Below are 27,272 nucleotides of genomic sequence, written 5' to 3' on the forward strand. Positions count from 1 at the left end.
GGGGATGACAGGGGGACATGCCCCTTCTGCCCTTGGTGGGGGGGATGACAGGGGGACATGCCCCTTCTGCCCTTGGTGGGGGGGATGACAGGGGGGCATTCCCCTTCTGCCCTTGGTGGGGGGGATGACAGGGGACATGCCCTTTCTGCCCTTGGTGGCCAGAGTTCATTGTTGCACACGTAAAGACGCCCACTTCTTTCCTGAGCAGCGCAGTGACGCACTACAAGGTCTGCACGGAGGAAGCCTAGATTTCACGGCTGCTGACCTTTCCAGCCGTGTGAGCTACCTGTAGAGCCTCGGTCTTCTCTTCAGGTGTGCAAAGCTCGGGCTGGTTGAAACAAAAATGAGACAGAGGGAAAGAAGACTAGAGGAGGGGGGAGAAAAGAACATACAGAGGGGGGAGAGTGAGGTGTGGGCGTGTCAGAGAGCCAGGAAGGGTCACCAGTACGGCAATTGCCATCAGGTACCACTCATCGGTATCCTTGTACAATAAATTCACTCATCTCTCTGCTCACTCCGTTCTCTCTACCCTCTTCCCCTCTTTCCTACATGTACTCTCTCCTCTTGCTCTTCTTTCCAATAGCTGAGTGTCGGATATTGCGCTGGGTCCAGCCGTTACCACGAGGAACATCATAATTCCTTGCCCATGAGAGAGAAATACTAATTCAGTGTGTCCACTGATTTTCCCGCTAGTTCATTCATGCCTACTGTGCGCCCCAAGGTCTCTGCTAAGTGCTGGGGCGTGAGCTGTGAACGAGCCCCAGCGCCTGTTCTCATGGGGCTCACATTCTGCTGGGGAGGTGTTAGGTGATACACACAACAAACACTTGTCATGGTGATACACGGAGTGATAAGCTGTAACTTGGGAGGTGGGAGAGGCAGCCAACCTTAGATAAGGTGGTCAGGGAAGGCTTCTTCCCAGCGAGGACATCTGAGCTAAGAACTGAGCGACAAGGAGTCAGCCATTCAAATTCTCGGGGACAGGGTGTTCCAGGCAGAGGAAGCAGCCAAGACAAAGGGCCTGGGGTGGGGATGATCTCGGCAGGTTCAAGCAGAGAGGGGTGGGAGTTGAGGCTGGAAAGGTGAACAGGGGAGACCTGGCCGTGCAGGTGTGTCCAGTCCGTGTGTGGGGTTTGGTCTAAAGGATGCAGGAAGCCTCTGCAAGATTTAAAGAAGGGCGTGGTCTAGTTCATGGAAGAGATGACGCTGGTTGTCATGGGCAACGAAGAGGGGCGAGACCGGAAGCTGGAGCTGCGGCTGACGTTGTGCAGTCAGTCTCCCCAGGGGTTGAACGATGGTGGCTGGGACCCCGGGGGTAGTGGTGGAGGTTGGGGAGACGTGGGTGGGGGCAGGGGACATGTTCGGGGTATAAAGTCAACAGGACTCGCTAATGGGTTTAAGGGCGCAGGGTAGAGAGACCGAGGGAAAGATGAGCACCTAGGATGACTCCCGGGTTTGTACATAGTTACGTCTGGGAAGGGCTTTGAGAAAAAAAGGAGGGTGCTTTGAAGGACACATTACAGGTGTGAAAGAGACAGAAACTCTTGCTCTCTTGCACTGCTCTTCACTACAGCCACACGTACTTCTGAAACCAGACGTGTGGCTGTTGTGCCCCCACCGAGCGGTTCCAAACTGCTCTGGACGCCAGCTGGCTGTCCTGCAATTTAACCCAATCCTGGCGCTGCCCGCCTGGAGATAGCATCAGCTCCCGCCGGTTCAGGGCTCCGTCCCACAGGCTGCTCCCCACCAGACACCAATTACAAGGTCCAGGTTGTCACCTGTGCTTCTGACTCACTGGCTATAAATCAGGGGTTTCCATGAACCCGTCCTCAGAGTCGACAATTTGCTAGGGCGACTCACAGAACTCAGGAAGACAGTTGACTTCCTAGATTACTCTACTGGTTTATGATGAAGGGGTACACCCCAAGTATATAGCCAGATGGCGGAGAGGCACAGGGCCAGGTGTGGGGGTAGGGGGGGAGCTTCCATGCCCTCTTTGGGGACCCCGCCCTCCCAGTACCTTCCTATGTCCCTCAACCTGGAAGCTTTCCCAACCCCTTCTGCTAGGGTGTTAATGGAGGCTTCATTATATAGGTGGGACTGAGTCAATTATTGGTCATTAGTGAAGTCAACCTCTGGGCTCCCTTCCCTTCCCCAGGAGAGAGGGGGCTGAAAGTTCCCACCATCTAATTGCATGGTCGGCAGCCAACCCCACCCTATGGTTATCTGGGTGCTTCCCCCAAAGTCAGCTTAATAATATAACTCAGGTGCGGCTGTCAGGGGTTGGTTATGAATAATAAAACTTGATCCTCTTCGCCTTTATTCTTGCTCTTACCGGGAAATTTCTGTGCCGGGGGCAGGCGTGGAGATCAAATGTATATTTCCTATTAAAGTCACACTGTTGCAGAGTGCCTGGCTGACACAGGGTGAGTCAGGGGAGGAGGCTTCCTGAGGGATTGACATCAGAGCCAATCAAATATGAAGGACGACCAGTGCCCTCTCGGTGGGTCACTGTAGGCTGGTGAGTAAGAAGCGAGGCTACCCCGCCGAACAAGGGCACCAGTGACAACCTGATAATCTGTAGTAAAGAAAAAGGAACAGTTTGGGGGGTCCACCAGGCCGGGGCTTTCAGGTCTAAGTGGGTTTCTGCGGTGGTCAGCGAAGACCAGCTCCACGCTGGTCCCCCGAGCGGGGGGTGTCTGCTGGACCCTCCTCAGCCTGCCGCTCCCCTTTGGGAGGAAGGAGTTGCCTGGGATGAACAGTCACCCTGGCGTCAGCCTCCTTTATGACACTGAAGGCTGGAAGTGGTAGTATGGGTGAATTTGGAGGCCCTTGTTCAGTGGGGTTCTCCCTCCTCCCCTGCTCTCCCCCCGCTTTGAGGGGGCTGAGTGTTTGACTTTGGCTGGAGGACAGAGGGAGGGATAATATTAGGGAGCTGGAGACAGGAGCAAGAGGAAGAATGGTGAGCTATTCTATATGACCAGGACCACGACCTGAAACGTCTGCGGGTCGAATACCCAAGGCCACGGCTCTGCTGGCGTTTGGCTGGAGGAGGGGGTGGAGCGGATGTGCTCATTTCCTCCTGCCGCCATTCATAGCTCTGTCCACGGACCGGCTGGTCTGGTCCCCGTCACAGGCGGCTGTCCCCTTTGCGGGTTATGTTTTAAAAGGCTCTCAGGACAGATCTCAGAGGGATGACATCTTCCTGGGGTGTTGTCGCAATGACCGGTGGCGCTGTAGACAGAGTCCCACCGTCCAGCAGGCAGGTGAAGCCGGGTTTGGGGTGTGGAATATATGTGTGTGTGTGTGGCAGTCGTGACAGGCCAGAGCGGCGAACTGTGCAGCGTCAGAGCCTGGGACTCAGAGCTGGCCTTCATAGCTGGGGGAGAGAGGGGCCGTGCTGAGGCTGGGGGGCCCGACTGGGTAGGGGGAGAGAGGGGCCGTGCTGAGGCTGGGGGGCCCGGACTGGGTAGGGGGAGAGAGGGGCCGTGCTGGGGCTGGGGAGCCTGACTGGGTAGGGGGAGAAAGGGGCCGTGCTGAGGCTCGGGAGCCCGACTGGGTAGGTGCTGCGACAGAAGCCGTCTGCCAGGAGAGCGCGCGCTTTGGGGCGCGGGGTGAGCGGGGTGAGTTTCTGTCCCTGTCCCCTGCGCGTGTTTTGGGGGACAGTGGGACAGGCTGGGCACTCATGCTCTAGTCTTGAGGGCGGAAGAACCGCTCAGCTGGAGCCTGAGAGTTTCCGGGGTTCCCTGTAAGAGTGACACTGCCCCTCTCTCTCTCTTCCGGATCTGTTGGTCCCTCTCTGTCCATGCTTCTCATCCTTTGAGAAACAGGTGCCTGTCACATCTCTTCTGTCATTTTTATTATGCGAGCAATCTGTCGTTTTCATCCTTTAGAGATCAAATTAGACCCTTGCATGTTTTTGTTTTTTTTCCCCAAACTACACATCTGCTTCCTGACAGTGGTCGGTCCGTGCCTCAGCATCAAGGCCGGTCCTGAGCAAGGTGAAGAGGACACGCACGACTCTACAAGAGAAACGCAGCCTAGCTTAGTTTTCGTAAGGTTTAATTTAAATAAAAGGGTCAGTCAAAGAGACCTATTCCTTTCCCATTTGTTCATTTAAACGTGAAACAGGGATTCGGAAATTTCCCAACAACAGAGATCTGTTCTTCAGGTCTCAGTTATGTTTAGGTGTGTGATGCGTGATGGCGGGAGGAAACTTGGAAGAGAAATGGGGTGACTGAGGGGACCCCGCAAGGTTAGGTCCCCTTGATGGTGGGAGCCAATGTCTGATACATAGTTTCTTTTTTTTTTTTTAACAAACCATTACCATGGTTTTCCAGAAGAGAAATTTATCAGAGGCAGCGAGTGTGATGGAATGTTAGATACTTGGACATGTTTTCTAACATTGTGGTTGATAGTCTGTTAACTTGCGCCCAGGAGACCTGGCTGATGATGAACAGATCGCTTGGGGTCACCTTGGGCAGCACCCAGAAAACCTCAGGGTTTTTTTTTCTATTCTGTTTGCTCAACAGAAAACCAATCAGACAGGACCAAGTGCTTTACCCAGAGAGTCAGGATCCGGTTTTTACACTGACTGTGGTTTAGCCTTGGGCAGCTAGTGGTGGATATTGTTCCGTATTCCCAGGGAAGTGTATGTAGATTTGGGGGTATGGAAAGTATCATTCAAGATCCCTTAGATCTTGGAAGAAATGGTGCACCACACGATTAAGGAAGTAACTTGGGCACCCACGTGGAAAATAGAAGTGGTGCTCCACGTTCAACGGGAGCTCCAGCCGAGCCAGCGACCCCTTGCTCAAGCCAGCGACCTTTGGGCTCAAGCCAGCTGAGCCCGCGCTCAAGCTGGCGACTTCAGGGTTTGGAACCTGGGTCCTGGGCATCCCAGGTTGAAGCTCCAGCCCCTGTGCCACCGCCTGGTCAGGCAATGCTGTATCATTTTTTAGCTGCTACTATTAGCTGCTCTTTTCTGAACTTTGTTTCTCTGTTGGAACAATAGGGAGGGTGGACCGCATTAGTGGTTCTTCCCCCTGCCCTGGCTGACCACAAGCATCACCTGGGGAGGTTTTAAAATTCCGAAGGCGGTGCCTCCCCCTGCTCTCTTTGAAACAGAATCTCCAGGCTTTGGGCCTGGATGTCTTCCTATGTGATTCTGGGGCCCAGGTCGGCCCAAGGGCATAGACAGTCCTGAGACTCCCAGCCCGATAGTCAGCACAGTGAGTTTCTGTTCGGAAGAGCTCCAGCCTCCTTCCCACGCTCAGTGCACTCATACGTACTCGGTGCCCTAATGCAGTGTGATTACGCTTTTTTCCTTTTTAAAGACATTGAAGTGAAAGTCTTATAACCCAGAATCCATCCTCTGACAGTGCACAGTTCAGTGCAGATACATTCGCAATGTCCTGTGCAGCCGCAACCTCTTTCTAGTTCCTCAACGTTGTCGTTGCTCCAGAGGAAACCTGCTCCCTGTCACCTGCTACCTGTGACTCCTCACCCTCCATCCTCCCGGCACCTGGCGGCCACCGATTGGCCTTTTGTCTCTGTGGCTTGACTCATTCTGGATATGTCCTGTAAATGAAATCATAACTTCTGTGACTTTCTGTCACTGGACTCCCTCCCCTAAGCGTGCGGTGCTCAGGTGTCAGCCGCGGTATCGCCTGGCTCGGGATTTCATGGCTGAATAATAGCCCATTGTGTGCATACAACATACTGTCACCATTCATCCGTTGGTGGCCGTTTGGGTTGCTTTCACCCTTTGACTATGGTGAACAACGCTGCTGTGAACATCTGTGTGCAACTATTCATGTGAATACCTGTTCTCAATGCTTTTGGGCAGGGGTCCCCAAACTATGGCCCGCGGGCCACATGCGGCCCCCTGAGGCCATTTATCTGGCCCTCTCTGCACTTCCAGAAGGGGCACCTCTTTCTTTTTTTTTTTTTTTTCATTTTTTTTCTGAAGCTGGAAACAGGGAGAGACAGTCAGACAGACTCCCGCATGCGCCCGACCGGGATCCACCCAGCACGCCCACCAGGGGCGATGCTCTGCCCACCAGGGAGCGATGCTCTGCCCATCCTGGGTGTCGCCATATTGCGACCAGAGCCACTCCAGCGCCTGGGGCAGAGGCCAAGGAGCCATCCCCAGCGCCCGGGCCATCTTTGCTCCAATGGAGCCTTGGCTGCGGGAGGGGAAGAGAGAGACAGAGAGGAAAGTGCGGCGGAGGGGTGGAGAAGCAAATGGGTGCTTCTCCTGTGTGCCCTGGCCGGGAATCGAACCCGGGTCCTCCGCACGCTAGGCCGACGCTCTACCGCTGAGCCAACCGGCCAGGGGGGCACCTCTTTCATTGGTGGTCAGTGAGAGGATGCACCCTGTGCTCCTGGAGTACTGTATGTGGCGGTGCCGCAAAGTCCGGCGCCGCTCACGTACAGTACTACTTCCAGTGAAGCAGGTCGCAGGTATCATGGCTCCGAAAGCGCATCATATCACTTGTTACGGCTAGCAGTGACAAATATGGAACCGGACATTGACCTTCTCATTAGCCAAAAGCAGGCCCATAGTTCCCATTGAAATACTGGTCAGTTTGTTGATTTAAATTTACTTGTTCTTTATTTTAAATATTGTATTTGTTCCCGTTTTGTTTTTTTACTTTAAAATAAGATATGTGCAGTGTGCATAGGGATTTGTTCATAGTTTTTTTATAGTATGGCCCTCCAATGGTCTGAGGGACAGTGAACTGGCCCCCTGTGTAAAAAGTTTGGGGACCCTTGCTTTTGGGTATTGTTCCCCCAGGAGTAGAATTGCAGTGGTGATCCTAGATTTGACTTTTTGAGCAACCACTCAGCTGTCGAAGGGTGACTGAACTTTAACCTCCATCGTTTGTTTCCGCAGATCTTCCTTGACGTGCCCCCACTGCCTGAAACAGAGCAACACCTTCGATCCCTTCCTGTGCGTGTCCCTGCCCATCCCCTTGCGCCAGACGCGGTAGGTGAGCGGCGTGCCCGTTCCCCGGGGACCTTGACATCCTTCCTTCTTCCTGGGGACCCTCTGGCCTTGCGTTGGCCATCGTCTCTCTTTTGCTTCTCAGTCTGTGTTTGTCTGGAAACTCGCCTTACCGCGGCTTGACATTCAGTTACTGAATGTGACAATTGAAGTGAAAGGTGACTGTGCCCCTTGTTTCTGATGCAGCAGGAATGATAAACAGTGCTTTTGTTTATCAGCACCGGGCTCGTCTCTTTGACCCATTCAGAAGCGGTCCTGGGCCGGTGGGTACCGCTCGGTCAGACCGGCACCCCGGAGAAAACCTGGCGCGACCAGCTTTCCCGTGCTTCATTTCCAATTCCTTGTTCTTTTCGTGACGCTGTAGGAGAAGGTGTATGTAAGGAGCAAAGAAAAAGGAAAAGGACTATGGGAAGAGATGAGAAATAAAAGGAGGGGGGAGCTGGGATTGGGTAGCAGCCCTGGTGGCACCCAGCGTTATAAGTGTCAGAAGCAAACAGAGCAGGCTTCCCAGGGCCCGGGTCTTCACAGTGACCATCCGGCCACTGGCCAGTGTCAGTGTCACAGAAGTGGAATGAGCTCCTGGACGGGGCGCCTTCACTGGCACCGAGATGGTGGCATGTCTTCCTTGTGTCCCCCCCCCTCTGTAAATACCACCTCTCTTGCCCTCTATCTGTTGACCTACGCCATCTTTAGGATGCCGCTGAAGGCAGGACAGCCTCGCAAAGCAACATAATCACCCTTTCTGCTCTGAATTCCTGTGCTGCGGCTAGTCCATGCCACAGATACAATGCTGGCGTGTCCTATCACCCGTGACCCCATCGGATGATGTCTTCTGATAGGTGGGAGTTCAGCTTGCTGGCTTGGCGTGGCATAGCACATTGGTTAGGACCACTGGCTCTGGGTGCAGACTGCCTGGGTTCGAACCCCAGCTCTACTAACTAGCTGTGCATATAGAACAGGAGACTCAGGAGCTGGAGGGGTGAGGTCTGGTGTGCTGGGGGGGGGGGGGCGGCACCAGCGAAGAGCCCTATCTCATTGCAAGGGAGACATTCGATAAGGGAAGGAGGGCCTCGTCGGCAGTGCTGAGTCGTACTGAAGTCGGATTGCTTTACTTCTCAAACGAACTTCAGAGTCTGTTTTTGGTTAAAATGATCTGTTTCGAAAACAGAACCTTGAGACCCTAGGTCTATATTGTGATTATTGGTCAGATACTGTTTATTTATTTTTTTTGTATTTTTTTTTTTTTTTTTGTATTTTTCTGAAGCTGGAAACAGGGAGAGACAGTCAAACAGACTCCCGCATGCGCCCGACCGGGATCCACCCAGCACGCCCACCAGGGGGCGAGGCTCTGCCCCTCCGGGGCATCACTCTGTTGTGACCAGAGCCACTCTAGCGCCTGGGCCAGAGGCCAAGGAGCCATCCCCAGCGCCCAGGCCATCTTTGCTCCAATGGAGCCTCGGCTGCGGGAGGGGAAGAGAGAGATAGAGAGGAAGGAGAGGGGGAGGGGTGGAGAAGCAGATGGGCGCTTCTCCTGTGTGCCCTGGCCGGGAATCGAACCCGGGATTTCTGCACGCCAGGCTGATGCACTACCACTGAGCCAAACGGCCAGGGCCAGATACTGTTTATTTTTAACTTGCGGGGGAAGCACTCAGCTGATACCTTCAAAGAGCTGGTGCGCCAGAGTCCCCTGGTGACAGTGTACCGGAAATGCAGTGACCCAGCCTGAAAGCAGAGCTAAGCCAAAGTCCTGAACTTGACCTGGTGTCAGTGGTGTTGGTGACAGTCCATGTCAGCCCTTTAAGGATGTGGAGTCTTCCCTATTTTTCAGATTCTTGAGCGTCACCTTGGTCTTCCTCTCCAAGAGCCAGCAGTTCCTGCGGGTTGGCCTGGCCGTGCCAATCCTCAGCACGGTGGCAGCGCTGAGGAAGATGGTGGCAGAGGAAGGCGGCGTCCCTGTGGATGAGGTATGATGGAATGGCATGGGGCCTGGTCACTGGAGGGCCAGATGCTACCCAAAACCACGGCAGCTGTCTCAGTTGTTTAGGCTGATTTCCAGTTCCCGGGTGACTCCAGCGTGATCCATGAGTTTCTGTTTGGTTAGGAGTCCCTGGATTCTGTGATGACTAGGCCTTGACCTTGCTGGGAATTTGCACAGAATAACCAGAAAAAGACACTACTTTTTACTTTTGTCTTCCAAGAAGGTGAAGATGATTGCAATGACAGTAATTTCAACACTAACCATCCCTCGGTAGTATATAGTAAGTGCTGGGTACTGCTCTGTGAACTTTCTCTTCATAACCAATTTAATTCTCACAGCCATCCTACGTGTGAGCAAAGAAGAGGCATTGAGAGGTTGGGTGACTTCTCCAGGGTCAAGCAGCCGGTACGTGACCGAGGCAGGATTTGAACACAGACCGTTTGATTTCACAGCCTCAGCCACCATCTATATTGTCATTCTCAAGGACGTAAGCCAGAATGCCGAGGGGGCCACAGGGGAAATATGAGGACTGCGGAGGAAACTGAGGATGTGTAATGTGCGAGGGGAGATTTGGGGGGGGGGGAGAAGGATTGGCTATGCTCTACTTTATTTTTTTTAAATCCTGTTTTATTTTATTTCATCTTTTATTTAAAGGAGTCTTGGTAAAGAGATTGGATTCTTTGTGACTTTGGAGGACAGAACCCATAACAGAGGCTCCCCTCCCTCCATGAAAGGACAGGGTAGAGGGGGTGGTGGTGAAAATCAATGGGGCATGAAAGGAAGGGGTCAAAATGGGGTTTTAATTGTGATTCAGTCACCTTCTAGTTTTCTGACCTTAGACCAAGTAATTGATCCTCTGTTTCTTTAACTGTAAAATAGAAATTTTATACTTCCCTGATGATCTCATGGGATTTTTTTTAATTAAAAAATATTTTAACTTTTTTGTTAAGGAATAACATACAATACAATGTACACCAAAATTTGTTGAATTTTTTTCATGCCTATCCATCCACGTAAGCCTCCATGATTACCGAGTCTTTCCATCGCCCAGTGAGTTTCTCTCTGTCCCCACCCACTCAATCCCTCTGACTTCGACAGCCATTTTTTTTTTTTTTTTTTTTTTTTGTATTTTTCCGAAGCTGGAAACGGGGAGAGACAGTCAGACAGACTCCTGCATGCGCCCGACCGGGATCCACCTGGCACGCCCACCAGGGGGCGACGCTCTGCCTACCAGGGGTCAATGCTCTGCCCCTCCGGGGCGTCGCTCTGTTGCGACCAGAGCCACTCTAGCGCCTGGGGCAGAGGCCAAGGAGCCATCCCCAGCGCCCGGGCCATCTTTGCTCCAATGGAGCCTCGCTGCGGAAGAGGAAGAGAGAGACAGAGAGGAAGGAGAGGGGGAGGGGTGGAGAAGCAGATGGGCGCTTCTCCTGTGTGCCCTGGCCGGCAATCAAACCCGGGACCCCTTGCACGCCAGACCGACGCTCTACCACTGAGCCAACCGGCCAGGGCCTCGACAGCCATTTTTATTAGGATCTCAAGTGGGTAAAAATGTGTGTATCTTACTTGGAAACCTCGCAGTGCTCTATGGGTACTTATTTTTATTATGGAGAGCAAAGAAGGGAGGAAGAGAGAAGTATCCACTTGTTCCCCTTAGTTATGACATTGATTGCTTCTCATGTGGGCCCTAACCACAGCTCGAACTGGCAACCTTCGGGTTGAGCTGGTGCCCTCAGGGTTGAGCCCTCACCAGGGCTGGAACTGGCGACCCTGGTGATTGAACCAATAACCTCCGACCTCAGTGCTCTGGGTTGATGCCCTATCCACTGCACCACCACCAGGGCACTCTATGGGGATCTATTGAGAGAATGAGAGAGAGCCTAGGACAGTAGATACGAGTCTTGGGAGGTGGGGTGGGGAAAGTGTCAGTAATAAAAGATTAAAAGTCTGAGAGGTAGAGTTTGAATAATTAAGAAAGTCAAAGGAATGTCAGGAATTTGAGAGATGTGAAGCGTTTGTTCAGAGAGATACATATCACTTGGGATTCCTAAGTGCAGAAGTGGGCACTTTGATTGAAACTTAAAAATCTCTTTTAGTTTTAATTAGCCACTTGATTCCCTTTTATATTATATAGGATCATGGACATATTTGGACTTATTTTACTTGCATTGTCCTTGTTTCTTCTGTACTGCTTTTTTTTTTTAGATTGTACAATTTCTCTTCATTTTATCTCTTTAGGCTTGGGACATATACATTATATTTCTGTGTTCTTACGGGTTATCATTACGATGTCAATATGTATGATTAACAAAGACTTATGTTACTTTTCCCAAACAGCACAAGGATCTTGGCACGCTTTAATTTCCTTCATACTTTTTTGATTTAGATATTATTGTAGATGGATAATTTCTCCTCCTTGTTCTCTCTGATTGTAGAAGTAGTATAGTTATACACTTATTTATTTTTTAAAGATTTTATTTATTGATTTTACAGAGAGAGGAGGGTGGGGGATGAGAAGTAGTTGCTTCACTCTCGCTGTTCATTGGTTTCTTTTTTTTTTATAAATAAATTTTTATTTTAATGGGGTGACATCAATAAATCAGGGTACATATATTCAAAGAAAACATTTCCAGGTTATCTTGTCATTTAGTTCTGTTGCATACCCATCACCCAAAGAGAGAACGTCCTCTGTCACCCTCTATCCAGTTTTCTTTGTACCCCTCCCCCTCTCCCTGCTCCCCTCCCCCCACCCCCCGTAACCACCCCACGCCTGTCCATGTCTCTTAGTCTCGTTTTTATGTCCCACCAATGTATGGAATCCTGCAGTTCTTGTTTTTTTCTGATTCACTTATTTCATTCTGCATAATGTTATCAAGATTCCACCATTCTGCTGTAAGTGATCTGATGTCATCATTTCTTCTAGCTGAATAGTATACCATGGTGTATATGTGCCCCATCTTCTTTGTTCATTGGTTTCTTGTTGTATGTGCCTTGACTGGGCAAGCTCAGGGTTTTGAGGTTGGTTGCAGCACCAGCGTTCCAAGTTGGTGCTCCATCCACTGCGCCACCACAGGCCAGGCAGTAGTATACCAGTAGTTATTATGGGTATATAGTCAATGCATATTTACATTTACCAATGTTTACCTTTTTTTTGTTGTTCATCATTTCTCCTTTAAACTCAAGTTTGCCTTCTGGACTTGATTTTTTTTTTCAACCCTGAAATATATTTTTTACAGGGACATTTTTAGCCACTGTGCCTTGAACGGTTTATGTGTGTTGAAGTGTTAATTCCTTCAGCCCTTGAGGTGACAGAATTGAGCCTGTTGCAGCCAGGACCCTCAAGGCAGTGATCCTTCTTTTTTGCTATAAAACCAGCTTCTTCTGCTTACCTCAGTGTTCCATAAAAGTATTTTTCATATATGTCATAATGTGACAACTGTAGGTGATACTCTTTAGAAGTTCTTTCAGTGAAGATCTGTCAGTGGTCAACACTCTCACTTTTTGTTTATCTGAAGAAGACTTAACTTTATGCTCATCTTGCCTGATACTTTAGCTGGGTATTAAACTTTAGATTTTCAATTTTCTTTCCCCCAGCATTCCCTAGGGCAATTTGATATTTTATTGTTGCAGTTGAAATGTCTGTTGTCAATCTAATTGTTATACCTACTGTGTTTTAGTACTAAAAATATGTTGTATTTCTCAGTAGCTTGAAGGGAGGAAAGGGTAAAAAGAAGTTAAGGCTATCAGTCACTTTTATTATTTAAAATATTTTTTAAAGTTTTTAACTACAGTTGGCATTTAATATTATATTAGTTTCAGCTGTATAGCGTAGTGTTTAGACATTTATAGAACTTAGGAGGTGATCCTCCATATGTCTAGTACCCACCGGACACCATGTATAATTATTACATTATTATTGACTATATTCCCTATGCTGTACTTTACATCTCTGTGACTGTTCTGAGACTGGCAGTTTGTACTTCTTAATCCTTTCACTTTTAGATTTATCATTTGTGAAGTTCCCTTTGAGAAATCAAGGTGGAAAATGATCCTTCTCATTCCAGGTGATCTTGGTTGAACTGTACCCCAGCGGACTCCAGCGGTCTTTCTTTGATGAAGAGGACCTGAACACTATTGCAGAGGGAGATAACGTGTATGCCTTTCAAGCCCCTCCAGCACCTGGCCAGGAGATGCTCTCAGGTACAGTGGGGCTTGAATAGTATGAGTTACGGGTTTGAGAGAACATTCGATGGGTACTAAGGCATAAGACATTTAATTTTAATACTTGGAACTATCAAACTTATTCTCTCTGATATTCGTTGTACAGATGATTGATTATTTAAAAATATTCAACAAATGCAGGGGTTTTCAGGACCTTAGTGAGTATGAGAGTTACCTGGAAGGCTTGTTCAAGCAGATTTCTGAGCCCTACCCACAAAGTTTCTGATTTGTAGGCCAGGAGCAGGGCCTGAGAATTTGCAAGTGTGCCAGATTCCCAGGTGGTGCTGATTCTGCTGGTCCTGAGACCATACTTAATACTGATCAGAGTGGGTGCTGGAGTCATCTTTGTTTTCAGACAAAGATTCAAGGTCTGTGCTTAATGTAATTTTCCTTTTTAAAAACTGAAGCAGTTGATGGACAAAGAAGTTATTAAATGATGCTTTGTTAAGAGTCCCACTCCCCAATGCTTGCTATTTCTAAACTTTAGATCGGCTAAGATGGCCAATTCACGACAGTCTTTTGTTGCAGGTCAGTATATGTTTTGGCCCAATTAGCCAGTCAAGAAGGCCCATCTTTAGAGGACCCTGTCCCGTGTTCCCATGTATCCCAGGTGAATCTGGTGCCCAAGCCCCGTGTCCTCAGCCAGCCCAGGTGGCAGACTCGGGGACGGGGTGTCTGTGGTTGCTCTGGGTCAACAGGGAGACTCAGGCAAGGAAACTGGAGCAGACATTGACTGGCCTTGATTGTGTGGTAACTCAGTGAACCAAGCCCTCACTTCCAATTTAATCACAGGTGACACATCTGTGCCTTAAAAAAGTCAAGTTTGCAGAACTGATTGGCTGTTGAGGAAAGTCCAATTCCTCTCCTTCCTCAAGGGTAAAAAGACTCTTACCTTCTCTTTGTGCCTATGTTGGCTTTCTGAGACAGTGGGTAAGCTGATCAGGTGTACAAACATTCCAGATAATTCTAGAGCACTTCTCAGATTGGTTTTGAAAAGTGTTCATTGAAATCCCTGCCCTTATTTTACAATTATTGACTGAACACAACATACATGTCCTACTATTTAACGGCCTGCGTGTGCCAGGTGCCAGATGGCACGGGTGCCATGAACTTGATCTTTCTTCCCCTGGAGCTCTCTGGTGTCTCCAACGGTGGTTCACAGATGCTCAAAGAGAAAGAGGGACTAGAGGAGCCAGGGCTGTGACCCAGCGAAGTGGCTCCTTTAAGAATACAAATGGCCTGACCTGTGGTGGCGCAGTGGATAAAGCGTCGACCTGGAAATGCTGAGGTCGCCGGTTCGAAACCCTGGGCTTGCCTGGTCAGGCACATATGGGAGTTGATGCTTCCTGCTCCTCCCCCTTCTCTCTCTCTGTTTTTCTCTCTCTCTCTCCTTTCTAAAAATGAATAAATAAAATAAAAATAAATATTTTAAAAAAAAAAGAATACAAATGAAGTTCTCTCTCTTCAGCTCATCCACCTGGTCTGTCCGTCTCCCCTTGCTTGGCAGCCCGTGAGGGTCAGCGGTTCTCCCTGCCTGCCCATAGTGAGAACAAGGTGCTAATCCTCTTCTGTAACTTGGTGGGGTCAGGGCAGCTGGCTAGCAGGTAGGTTTAATTTTACCTCTCTGTTTTATGTGGTGTCCGGGATGTGTAGATATGTATAAATATTTGGAATTCTGTCTAGAATAATTCTCATTTGATAAAATTAAACACCCACACTCAAGGTTAACCAACTAGGACTAGGGAATAGGGTACTTTCTGATCAAAAGATTAGGATTAACTACCTTAAGCAGATGACAGACATTGTCCTTGACAATAGAACATTGAAAGCTTTTTTATTAATTTCAGGAGCAATAATTATTACTCTCACCACTATTATTTTGTACTATGTCCTAAGGCAGGGGTCCCCAAACTACGGCCCGCGGGCCACATGCAGCCCCCTGAGGCCATTTATCCGGCCCCTGCCGCACTTCCAGAAGGGGCACCTCTTTCATTGGTGATCAGTGAGAGGAGCACATTGACCATCTCATTAGCCAAAAGCAGGCCCATAGTTCCCATTGAAATACTGGTCAGTTTGTTGATTTAAATTTACTTGTTCTTTATTTTAAATATTGTATTTGTTCCCATTTTGTTATTTTACTTTAAAATATGTGCAATGTGCATAGGGATTTGTTTATAGTTTTTTTTTTTATAGTCCAGCCCTCCAACGGTCTGAGGGACAGTGAACTGGCCCCCTGTGTAAAAAGTTTGGGGACCCCTGTCCTAAGGCCTGGGCTGTACGGTGGGACAAGGAAAAAGAAACTGGTAGAAGAAAAGAGGAGAGAATTACCACTGTTTGCAGATGATAGTATATTGTTGCCTGTCCAGAGAACTAAGAACTTGAAAGGGATTAAAGCTCACGAAAGAGTTCAGGAAAGTTACTGGTTTCATAACTAATATACAGAATCAGGGAGTTTTCTTGTCTCGTCCAAATGAAATGTGTTTAAAAGATGTAACTCCAATAAAAATTTATAGATTGGTAAAATGTAAAATTTATCTAGAATAATAAGCATGTAAGAATGGCTGGAAAGCCTGACCAGGCGGTGGCGCAGTGGATAGAGCATCGGACTGGGATGCAGAAGACCCAGGTTCGAGATCCCGAGGTCGCCAGCTTGAGCGTGGGCTCATCTGGTTTGAGCAAAAGCCCACCAGCTTGAACCCAAGGTCGCTGGCTCCAGCAAGGGGTTACTCGGTCTGCTGAAGGCCCGCGGTCAAGGCACATATGAGAAAGCAATCAATAAACAACTAAGATGTTGCAAAGCGCAATGAAAAACTAATGATTGATGCTTCTCATCTCTCTGCGTTCCTGTCTGTCTGTCCCTGTCTATCCCTCTCTCTGACTCACTCTCTGTCTCTGTAAAATAAATAAATAAAAATAAAAAAAGAATGGCTGGAAAATATAGGGGAGGGAAAAAGGGAGAAGAGGGATTCCTCTATGAAAACAGAATGAAGTTTTAAATCTTAAAATATTGTGATATAGGTAGAAGAACAGACATTTGAGCCAATGGAACAGAACAGGCCAAAGTACATTCAAATATTATATGATAAAAATGGTATATTTCATATGACTAGATAGTGAACAAATTATTCAATATATAAGGCTGGGCTCACTGATTTTTAAAAATATTTTAGGCCTTGCCTGACCTGTGGTGGTGCAATGGATAAAGCATCAACCTGGAAATGCTGAGGTTGCTGGTTCAAAACCCTGAGCTTGCCTGGTCAAGGCACATATGAGAGTTGATGCTTCCAGCTCCTCCCCCCTTCTCTCTCTGTCTCTCTCTCCTCTCTTTCTCCCTCTCTGTCTCTCTCTCTCCCTTTCTCTCTCCTCTCTAAAAATGAATAAAAAAATTAAAAAAAAATATTTTAGGCCTTGGCTGGTTGGCTCAGTGGTAGAACATCGGCCTGGCATGCAGAAGCCCTGGGTTCAATTCCCGGCCAGGGCACACAGGAGAAGCACCCATCTGCTTCTCCACCCCTCCCTCTCTCCTTCCTCTCTGTCTCTCTCTTCCTCTCCCACAGCCGAGGCTCCATTGGAGCAAAGTTGGCCTGGGCGCTGAGGATGGCTCTGTGGCCTCTGCCTCAGGTGCTAGAATGGCTCTGGTTGCGGCAGAGCAATGCCCCAGGTGGGCAGAGCATTGCCCCCTGGTGGGCATGCCGGGTGGATCCCAGTCGGGCGCATGCGGGAGTCTGTCTGACTGCCTCCCCGTTTCCAACTTCAGAAAAATACAAACAAACAAACAAACAAAAAAATATATATGTGTATTTTATATAATCGATTTTTTACTCCCACTATAAATTCACATGTAGAAATTCTAGATTGATTAAAGAGCTAGTTGTAGTAAAGGGATCCATAAAATAATTTGAAGATAACTTAGGGGCATATTTATGTCTTTGGTTGGGGGCTGTTTTAGCACTTAAAGTCAGGGGCTATACAGGAACAGGATAATGTTTTTAAATACATTTACCATTTTAAACTAAAAGCAAATTTGAAAGGCAAAGCACAAAGAGGAAAAATACTTACATCATGTGGCAGATAAAGGTTCATATTCATCCTATGAAGCCTAGCTCTTCAATTAGTGAGAGAAATGCTCCTACAGTGAAACGAGCCTCAGAGATTAGCACTGGTTCACAGAAGAAGTACAAGCTTCAGTGGGAACATTGAGCTTCATGTGCTGGTAGATGAAATTCTGAGTGCAACAGCAAGACGCTATTCTTAGCTTTTGAGACTGTTTAAAGAACTTTTAAAAACTGGTGATGTTCATTCTGGGCCAGTGTCCGGGAAGGGGCACATTTCTCCTCGGTGTGTGGGTGTGGTTTTTCTGGAGTGCAGCTGGGGCATACATACCTCTGGTCTTGTGTTTCTGCTTCTGGAACTTTCCTTTTGTCAATGAAACAATTAGTCATGTGTACCCGAAGGTGTATGTATAAGAACATATATAATTCCAGTCATAAACAAACAAGCATTGTTTGAATAAAAAAATGGGAGCTACCCGAATGCCTAATAATAAAGGATAGGGCAATAAACTGGTCTGTCCATACAACGGTGGATGGCACAGTGCGCTTGCCTGTCTGGACACGCCACCTCAGGGTCGTGCTGTTTCAGCAAAGTTTAGGCGACAGTTTCACATTCTTAACACACCGGATTGTCACACCACCTCGTGTGGTGTGTCCATGGAAAATCAATGGGCAGTGCCTGACCTGGTGGTGGCGCAATGGATAGAGCGTCGGACTGGGATGTGGAAGGACCCAGGTTCGAGACCCTGAGGTCGCCAGCTTGAGTGCGGGCTCATCTGGTTTGAGCGAGGCTCACGAGGTCGCTGGCTCCAGCAAGGGGTTGCTCAGTCTGCTGAAGGCCCGCGGTCAAGGCACATGTGAGAGGGCAATCAATGAACAACTAAGGTGTTGCAACGCGCAATGAAAAACTAATGACTGATGCTTCTCATCTCTCTCCGTTCCTGTCTATCCCTCTCTCTGACTCACTCTCTGTCTCTGTAAAAAAAAAAAAAAAAAAAATAAATAAAAAATCTTTGCTCCTCTGCATAAGTCATCAGTTTGGGAAAAAAAAAAAAAAAGAAAATCAATGGGCAGTGATTCGCCCAGAGTCCCCAGTGGCTGAGGTAGAAACAGTTGCCACAGCCCACACTGCCGTTGTCAGCACTAGAAGCTCACTGCTGTGTGGCAAACATTCCCGTGATGACGATGTTCCCGGTGCACGAAACCAGAGGTGCCAGCTGGGCTGGTTCCCTCTGGGTTTATCGCTGCCTTGATTTCCGCTGGTTCCGGTGGGTGTTCTCTGACTCTTCTCTCATCTATGGGGAAGAGGCTTTCCAGCCAGCTGGTCATTAGGAGCCATGGCTTTACGTTGCCGTGTCTCTGCTCGGCTTTGCATCCCTGGCCTCAGTTTATGCCTCAGTGTCTCTGTTGGCAGCGTGGTTCTCCGGCTGGCAGTTTTGCGTTGGGCTTGGTGTTAACTCTTACACAGTGGAGAGGAACCTTGAGGGGGATACAGGCTCCCAGCTGTTGGGTATTGCTGGTTCTGCCTTTGCTGAAATAACCTGATGTCCTTGGACTTCTAGATTTGGGCCACCATTCCTGATAAGGGAAGACAGAACCATCTCCTGGGTCCAGCTTGAGCAGTGCATTCTCAGTAAGGTCCGCCACTTCATGAAGAGTGAGACCCCACGCCAGCAGGTCAGAGAGTGTGTGTGTGTGTGTGTGCGTGTGTGTGTGTGTGTGCGCGCGTGCGTGCGCGAGCGTGTGTGTGCATTGTGAGGGGGGTGGAAACGGGGGCAGGAAGCTAGTCATAGCTCAGGAGAGACAAGAATTTGTTATTAATAAGTATTCACATTGTTGTATAAAACCACTTTGATTCATGCGCAAGGGAATAAGCAATCTAGGGTCTGTAGTGTTTCACCCTTTATGGCTTTACAAAATACCTTTCATGGCCACAGCTTTTTTTCCTCGTTAAATCTTACAAAGCACTGTCGGAATAGAGAGCGAGGTTTACATTATTCTTCTCAACTTCCCACATTTACAGCTTACCACCGTTCTTCCCAGAGGATAGGAATAATTCGTAACTTTTATGTTTGGATCGCAATGCATTGTAACTTTTATGTCTGGATCAAAAAATGTCAAGGGATTTCAGAGATGATGTCTGTAGAAAATTAAAATGGATGTTTATGCTCAACAATGAAGACCTAGATCTTAAAATAATTTTGGCCAGGTTTTGAAAAACTGAAAGGGGAACTCAAGAAAAAACACCTTTCTGCCTTTGCTCGTTTATTTATTCTCAGTTTGGTAGTTTTCAAATAAAAGCACCATTTTCTAAAACCACCACCCTTAGCCTGGTGGTATCGTGAGCCGTTCTGATGGTTGCCGGGCATGGGGATCTTGACATTTTTTAGTGACAGGTGGACAGCGCTGGGGTTTTGTTTTCCCCTAACAATACATCCTCTTAGTAAGAACTTTTCATTTGGAGACATGGACCACACTTTTTTCAGTGGTGATTCTTTATAATTTATGTTCCTTCGAGCTCAGGGAAAACCATACGTTTAATTTAGGATTTACGCCAAATGTCCCTTTGTTAAAAGACCTTCCCTGCCTTCAGACCAATCGTTATCTCTGAGGGAGGTTTCCCTCTGTTCTGCCCAGCAGAGCTGCCACAGCGCCCAAATTAGAAACAGGACTTCTCTCTAAGTAGGTCACCGCGTCTATGAATAGCTGTAGCCTCTGCCCAAACCCTGTGCTGCTGGTTCTTGAAAGTGGGTGAAATCGCTTTCATGTCAACATTGAACTTCGCTGGCCGTATTCTCCGCCTGGACACGCGTGTGCTTTGACTCTGCACCGCTATGGGCATTCTGACTTTGGAAGCCAATCAGGCAGTCAGTGGTGCCTGAATTCTGCTACAGGTATCCCCCAGCTTGCCTCTGGGCGCTTCTCCGCAGCCACTGGGAAAATGTGCTGGTGGATGTGCTTTTCTGTAGGAAGAATGTATTCTAAGTAGTTGTGAGGTCCCCAGACTGGCCCAGCCGTTTGACTCATAATATTTTTAGTATAGAATATGTTATTCCATGTGAAAAGGATACATTCAGATTTCACAACACTGAGCTGAAGAGGTAATTAATAGTGGACGTATATTGGAGGTTCTGAAATGAATTCCTCTACCCAAGAGGAGAGGACAGGAAAGTGTCTTTTACAAAAAGATGACCAATGTGCTGGACAGAGATTTATCGTTGCCAAGACAATGATAAACATCTTGGTGAGTTTCTAAACCTTCCTGTGTGTAGGCAGGGCAAGCTGCTTGCTGGCACTGAGGCCTTGATTGTGTCATGTTGCCATCCGAACGGCAGAGCTCAATTAGGAGCGTTGGGAGAAAGAGCCTCCCCCGCCCCCAGATTTAAGTGCATTCTTCTTAGGAAGTACAGCAGGTCCTCAAATAAAAATATTATTCAACATGTCTGCGTGGCTTCTCCCACTTCCCAACGATGTGCACGTGAGGTGCCTGGGTGTGTAAATAGTCCCGGTCTGAGCGTGGGTGGTGTGAGTGCGGTGTGAGCGTGCCCTGTGACAGAGGGGCGTCCTGTCTGGGGTGGGTCCTGCTTTGTGCCCTGAGGTGACAGGAGAGGCTCCGGTCACCTGAGACCCCAGGTGACTGGAATAAGTGGGTCAAAAAATCATTCTCTTACTTGTTTTCATTCATCTTTTAAATGCTCATATAGCTCCCATTTATTTCTGTGTTAAAAAGTGTTTTGGGTCTTTATTTAGAAGTTGGATGGTATTTCTGTGACCAGAAATATGCGTTAGGAACTTAGAATAAAAACCTAGTTGGCATTTCTTTTTTTTTTTTTTAAACAGACAGAGACAGAGTCAGAAAGAGGGGTAGATAGGGACAGACAGACAGGAACAGAGAGAGATGAGAAGTATCAATCATCAGTTTTCTACCGCGACACCTTAGTTGTTCATTGATTGCTTTCTCACATGTGCCTTGACTATGGGCCTTCAGCAGACCGAGTGACCCCTTACTCGGGCCAGTGACCTTGGGTCCAAGCTGGTGAGCTTTGCTCAAACCAGATGAGCCTGCGCTCAAACTGGTGACCTCGGGGTCTCGAACCTGGGTCCTCGGCATCCCAGTCTGACACTCTATCCACTGCGCCACTGCCTGGTCAGGCATAATTGGTATTTCTTTATGTGGCTTATTTTTGAAGTGTTTACTTAGCATTTGGTATGTAAAATATATACTAATTTGCTTTTAGGTTATTGGCTCATTTTGACAATCTTCTTAAAGTTAAATCACCTGTTAATAATTCATGAACATAATTGATTTATTTTTCCAATGACTGCCAGCTTCTGTTCCAATTAAATGTGAGTTATTTAAAAACAGGATGTTTATCCTTTTAGAAAATATAACCTGTTAAAACAGTGTTAGATCTCTGTGTTAAAAGATACAGTGTATTCACACTTCTAGGTTTTGAATACTAATTATTAAGGGAATATTTGAAACAGACTATAAACAAAGGAAAATTACATTTTTGGAGTCATGCATTTGCACTTAAGAGTCTAGCTGAGGTCAGCGGGCAACACAACACACTTCTCTGTTTTTGTCTTGGCAGAAACCAGGGTCGCTGTTCTCCCTCCGGGTTGTGGGGCAATCCCTGACCTGTAGCTACTTATCCCCGCAGGACAGCAGGCCCCTCTGTCACTGGGCCGTTGACAGGTAAGCGGATGTTCCAGATTGGGTAAGAGAATGAATGTGACCTCATTTGACTAGATTTCCTTCGAAGCGACGTGTCAATAAAGTTGATTACAATCTTAGCCGCCCTCGGTTAGGTTACTTACCTCTCCAGTGCCTGCCACCGTGTTAGGTCCTTATATGCATTCTCTCCTTGGAGTCCTTATCTCCAGAGAGGTGCTATGACGGCCACGTCAAAGATGAGGAGACACCGAGGTTCCCAGAGGCCAGTGAACTTGCTCACATTCACACAGCCTGTTAAGGGCGGAACCTGAATTTGAATTCGGGTCTGACTGAACAAGTGAAATTCGTTCCATTTGTCATGCTACTGAATTCGACAGGAATTCCCCCTCTAGGGCAGGGGGGATCACTACCACTGAACCACTGGCCCCAAAGAGTAGGAGACTGTGGACGCTGGCTGAGGATTCAACCGGCGTGGCCGTGTCTCCCGTGGCGCGGCTTCCTGACTCTCCACGGGCCACGGGCCCACGCCACAGCAGCCCGCAGGAGACGGCCTTGCCCAGCGGTCCACGGGGGCAGCGCTGTGTCTCAGGGACAGTTCTGCTCATTTTCCCTCAGAGTTCTCCTAAGGTTCTCTTGTTTCCTGACTTGGTCAACCAAAGCTGACTGTGATATTTTGATTTATAATAAGAAATATATAAATATATTTGGGGTTCCCAGTTCTGGTGTAGAGCTCATAAAACCCTTGGAATTCACTAAATGATAAAAGCAACAAGATGTTATTATTCAGAATAAATTTCTTTCAACCACACCCATGTTTTTGTGTTCATGAGGTGACTTTTGGAAGGCACCTAACGTGGGGGCTGTCGGGTGAGGGGGGGAAGGGGGACCAACCATGTGATTAGAGCTGGAACTTTCAGTCCCGCCCCCTGACCTTGGGGTGGGGAGAGAGAGGGGCTGGAGGTTGAGTCTATGTCCAGCGGCTAATGATTTCATCAGTCATGACGAGATAATGAAGCCGCCATAGAAACCCAGAGGACATTGGGGAGGTTCTGGACTGATGAGCAGGTGGAGGTGCTGAGGGGGTGGGTGCTGAGGGGTGGGTGCTGGGGGGATGGGTGCTGAGGGGGTGGGTGCTGGGGGGGTGGGTGCTGAGGGGTGGGTGCTGAGGGGGTGGGTGCTGGGGGGATGGGTGCTGAGGGGGTGGGTGCTGAGGGGTGGGTGCTGAGGGGGTGGGTGCTGAGGGGGTGGGTGCTGGGGGCGTGGGTGCTGAGGGGTGGGTGCTGAGGGGGTGGGTGCTGAGGGGTGGGTGCTGAGGGGGTGTGGGTGCTGAGGGGGTGTGGGTGCTGAGGGGGTGGGTGCTGAGGGGGTGTGGGTGCTGAGGGGGTGTGGGTGCTGAGGGGTGGGTGCTGAGGGGGTGGGTGCTGAGGGGGTGGGTGCTGAGGGGTGGGTGCTGAGGGGGTGGGTGCTGAGGGGTGGGTGCTGAGGGGTGGGTGCTGAGGGGGTGTGGGTGCTGAGGGGGTGTGGGTGCTGAGGGGGTGGGTGCTGAGGCGGTGGGTGCTGAGGGGTGGGTGCTGAGGGGGGGGGTGCTGAGGGGTGGGTGCTGAGGGGGGTGGGTGCTGAGGCGGTGGGTGCTGAGGGGGGTGGGTGCTGAGGGGTGGGTGCTGAGGGGGTGGGTGCTGAGGGGGTGGGTGCTGAGGCGGTGGGTGCTGAGGGGGTGGGTGCTGAGGCGGTGGGTGCTGAGGGGGTGGGTGCTGAGGGGGTGTGGGTGCTGAGGGGGTGGGTGCTGAGGGGTGGGTGCTGAGGGGTGGGTGCTGAGGGGGTGTGGGTGCTGAGGGGGTGGGTGCTGAGGGGGTGTGGGTGCTGAGGGGGTGGGTGCTGAGGGGGTGGGTGCTGAGGGGGTGGGTGCTGAGGGGGTGTGGGTGCTGAGGGGGTGGGTGCTGAGGGGGTGGGTGCTGAGGGGGTATGGGTGCCCCCCCCCCCGTTCCCACATATCTTGTCCGATGCGTCTCTCCCAACTGTGTTTCTGAGTTACCTTGTTTTATAGTAAACTGGCGATCCAGTTAGTAACCTGTTTCTCGGAGTTCTGTAAGCTGCCCTAAGGAAATTCATGGAACCCAACCTGGGGACCCTTGGACCTTCCAATCTACTGTTTGGGTTGGTCAGTTCATATTGTAGCATATATCAGAACTTCCTTCCTTTATAAGGCTGATTAATATTTCATTGTATGCTTACAGTAGGGTTTGTTTATCTTCTAGATTTCTTTGTGTTTTGTTTTTCTTCTTGGAGGTTTCTCTCCCTTTCTGGGGCCCTCAGTGCCCCAGCCCGCCCTCCGCATGGTCCCTCCGTGTTCCATCCTGGGTCACCTTGTCCTGCTTCTGCTACCGCCTTTCGGCCCAGCTCTCTCAGACCTGGATCTCCAGCCTGGATTCTGGTCTGTGGTGCAGACTCACCTGGCCTACTCCACTGTCTCGCAGACACGCAAACCCAGTGTTTGCCCATCTGAACTCTTCCTGTGTAAGCCTCTCCTATCCCTGCCTTCCGTGACTGAATGGTGGCCGCCATTGACCTCAGTGACCCAGCATGGTGGCCTGGGAATCACCCTTGATTCCTCCTTTTCTCTTCCCCCTCACGTTTAACCCACCATCAAGTCTTCTTGTTCCAAATCCTGGTGATGCCTCCTGTCCGTTCCTCCATTCCACGTTGGCACCATTGCCCGAGTCAGACCTTTATCGGCCTCTTAGCTGGATGCCCCGGGGACCTCTGCTCGGACATACCTGCCCCTGGACCAGTGTCCCTCTCATCCGTCTGCTTCTGTACCTGTCTGTTTAAAACCCTTTGGTGGCCCACAGGGCAAAGGCCCCACCTGCAAGGGTAGCCTAAAAGCCCTGCCTCCCTCCGAAGAGGCCTGGGCCCACCCACCGGGCCCACCCACCATCTCACTGTGAGGCCTGCCCCCTCCCAGCCTCTGCTCCTCATTCCAGCGCGTACCCTGCCCTTTGCTGCCCGAGGCCTCTGCCTGTACAACCCTCTGGCCCTTCCCTCCACCGTTCACCGTTCACCTGACACCCCCTGCTCATCCTCTCTGCACGATGTCTTCTCTGGGCTCCAGAGCAGCCGGGGTGCACTTCCGGAGTCCCCATCCACACGCTGGGAACATTGCAGCTGTCGCTTTCTGGGTCTCTCGCCTCAGACTCCGCCTCTTCAGGGTAGAGATTAGGTCCACCTGCTGCTGGGAAACACATCGTGCCATAGAATCAAACAGCGTCCTCGTTCCTGTCTGAGTAAGAAGGCTTCTCTTGTGGCCCCGGGGTTTTCTATAACAGAGGGAAAGCCTAAAGCTACGGATTCTCCCGCTCCACCCCCAAGCTGAGGCTCTGGGTGAAAAGGAGGCTGAGGATCGAGGCAGAAAGGGATCAACACAGTTTGATTAGATGATCCTTTACTGATGAAAGGCTGCGGCCTCGATATGAGTCCAGTGCGAGCTTTTGACTAGGTTCTCCGGAATTAAATACCCTGCCCTCTAGCAAGGTAGATCTCTCCCACGGTGGAAATGCAGAATTTGAGGGTCCCAAAGGAAGAGGCGTAGGTCTAGGGCTACAAATGGGCTCCCCAGTGTGTCTCCTCTGAATTGAACAGACACCCCAATCTGCCAGCCTTCCACCTGCAGGGACGGAGCTGCTTCCAGGAAGCTCACGGCAGGGATGAGATCTGGTGTCAGCTTGCTAGCAAATTAGCGCAGGGAGGAGAAAGCAGGAGGGGTGAGCTGGTCACTCCCACCCCACCCCCCACCCCTGGGGTCCCATCAACCAGATAAGGCGCTGCTTCTCCTTCGGGGGCATGAGGCAGGTGGAGGAAGACAGTCACATGCCCATAGCTTAGTTCCCTGCATTCTACAGAAAGGTGAGGGCGGGAGTCATACATCTGGAATGGTGAGCTGGGAGGGCTTCTCCCAGACACACCTTGTTCCTTGCGCCCTGCTGGCTCTTGTTCCTCTGGGTGGTGCCACGATGCCACTCCAGACCCATTTGTGCTCAGCGCAGAATGTCATGCCCTCCGTGAGCTCCAACCCTGGTTTTGAATCATCCTGGTGACAGGGACTCATGTGACATCCCCGCTTCCTTTCTTACAGTACATTCTAGCCACGGGTACATGTCTTGTTGATTTGGGGACAAAGCCTCATCTCCTCCACTCTTTTCTTGACTTCTCTTCTGTGTTAAGAACAGCCGGCCTTTTCAGAAGTGGGCTGAGCCCACGTGGCTGGGAAGAGCTACAGGTCGGTTCACCTGGAGAGTCTCTGGGTACCTGGGTCTGCAGGAGAGGACGCTTCAGGCTGTGGAAGGGGACCGGTGGGTGTTCCTGTCGCAGTGTGGTGGCGGAAAGTCAGCAGCTTACTTTAGGCATGGTTGGAATTGGGGATTTGTGTAGGATGCTCCAGGGGAGCTGCTCCCCAGACCTTGGGAAGGCTCTGGGGTGCAGGGAGAGTCGCTCTGTGTCCCTGCAGGAACCCGAATTCTCAGAGCGTGCTCAGTCCCCGAGGCAGCCAGAGGGCGTGTTTAGAGGTAGATTAGGACCAAGCCTCCTGCAGACCACACGCCGCTCCCCACAACACTGGCACGGGTTACCCTCAGCATCGGGCGTTTCCGATTGCGACGTCAGTTCAGGGGCGGAGGCGGGCCGCTGCGCCCCGCGGAGACGCGGTGAAGAGGCCCCATGCTTTCTGATGGGCTCCTTGTTGTCTCCTCAGGGCTTTGCAGCTCCGGAGGCCCGGAGGACCCCCGCACGTCAAACTGGCTGTCGAGTGGGAGGGCCGTGTCAAGGAGCGGTGAGTCCCTAGAGTTTGACTCTGGCAGGGAGAGATGGGGCGTGTCTGTGCCCACTTTCCCCCAGTGCCCCGAGGCAGTGTGCACATCCTGATGCCCTGTGGTCCTGCCTCTGAGAGACCCTCGCGGCCGCTGTCTGTAGAAACAGCAAGGATAGTAGAGGCTTACCTGGTGATGCTGCAGGTTCGGTTCCAGACCCTGGCAATAAACAAGTGTTGTGGGTAAAGTGAGCCACAGTCTTTTTGCTGGGGGAGGGCCTTGCCTTCAGTTTGTGAGAGAACACATGGGGGAAGCGCCATTAATCGAGATCTGCCTGTGGTAGTAATACCAGTAATAATGACAGTGGTGGGTGGTGGTAGTCGTAGTAACGGTTGTCATAGCAAACTGTTACGTGATGCTTACTCACTCCCCTGTGCCAGTCACTGCTCTGTGCACTTGACGTCTTTGCAACTTATTTAATCTTTATCACATTCTATGAGGTAGTGGGATGTGGAAACGGATGCACAGAGAGGTTAAA

The 27,272-nt window shown here is 49.9% G+C and overlaps 1 protein-coding gene across 4 annotated transcripts in view; it reads left to right on the forward strand.

Annotated features, from left to right (window-relative positions):
• The window catches only part of USP43 (ubiquitin specific peptidase 43), a 68,087-nt gene that overhangs the window by 24,266 nt on the left and 16,549 nt on the right, over positions 1-27,272 (forward strand). For 3 of the 4 annotated variants that reach the window (XM_066364868.1, XM_066364863.1, XM_066364867.1), the window contains 7 exons: positions 6,899-6,991; positions 8,838-8,973; positions 13,049-13,184; positions 14,674-14,809; positions 18,820-18,934; positions 21,853-21,956; positions 26,680-26,757. In XM_066364868.1, the coding sequence (XP_066220965.1) occupies positions 6,899-6,991; positions 8,838-8,973; positions 13,049-13,184; positions 14,674-14,809; positions 18,820-18,934; positions 21,853-21,956; positions 26,680-26,757 (798 nt within the window). The remainder of the gene's footprint in view (positions 1-6,898; positions 6,992-8,837; positions 8,974-13,048; positions 13,185-14,673; positions 14,810-18,819; positions 18,935-21,852; positions 21,957-26,679; positions 26,758-27,272) is intronic. The other variant, XM_066364864.1, reaches the window with a different exon arrangement.

Source organism: Saccopteryx leptura, chromosome 2 (assembly GCF_036850995.1).
Source record: "Saccopteryx leptura isolate mSacLep1 chromosome 2, mSacLep1_pri_phased_curated, whole genome shotgun sequence".
Lineage (NCBI taxonomy): Eukaryota > Metazoa > Chordata > Mammalia > Chiroptera > Emballonuridae > Saccopteryx > Saccopteryx leptura.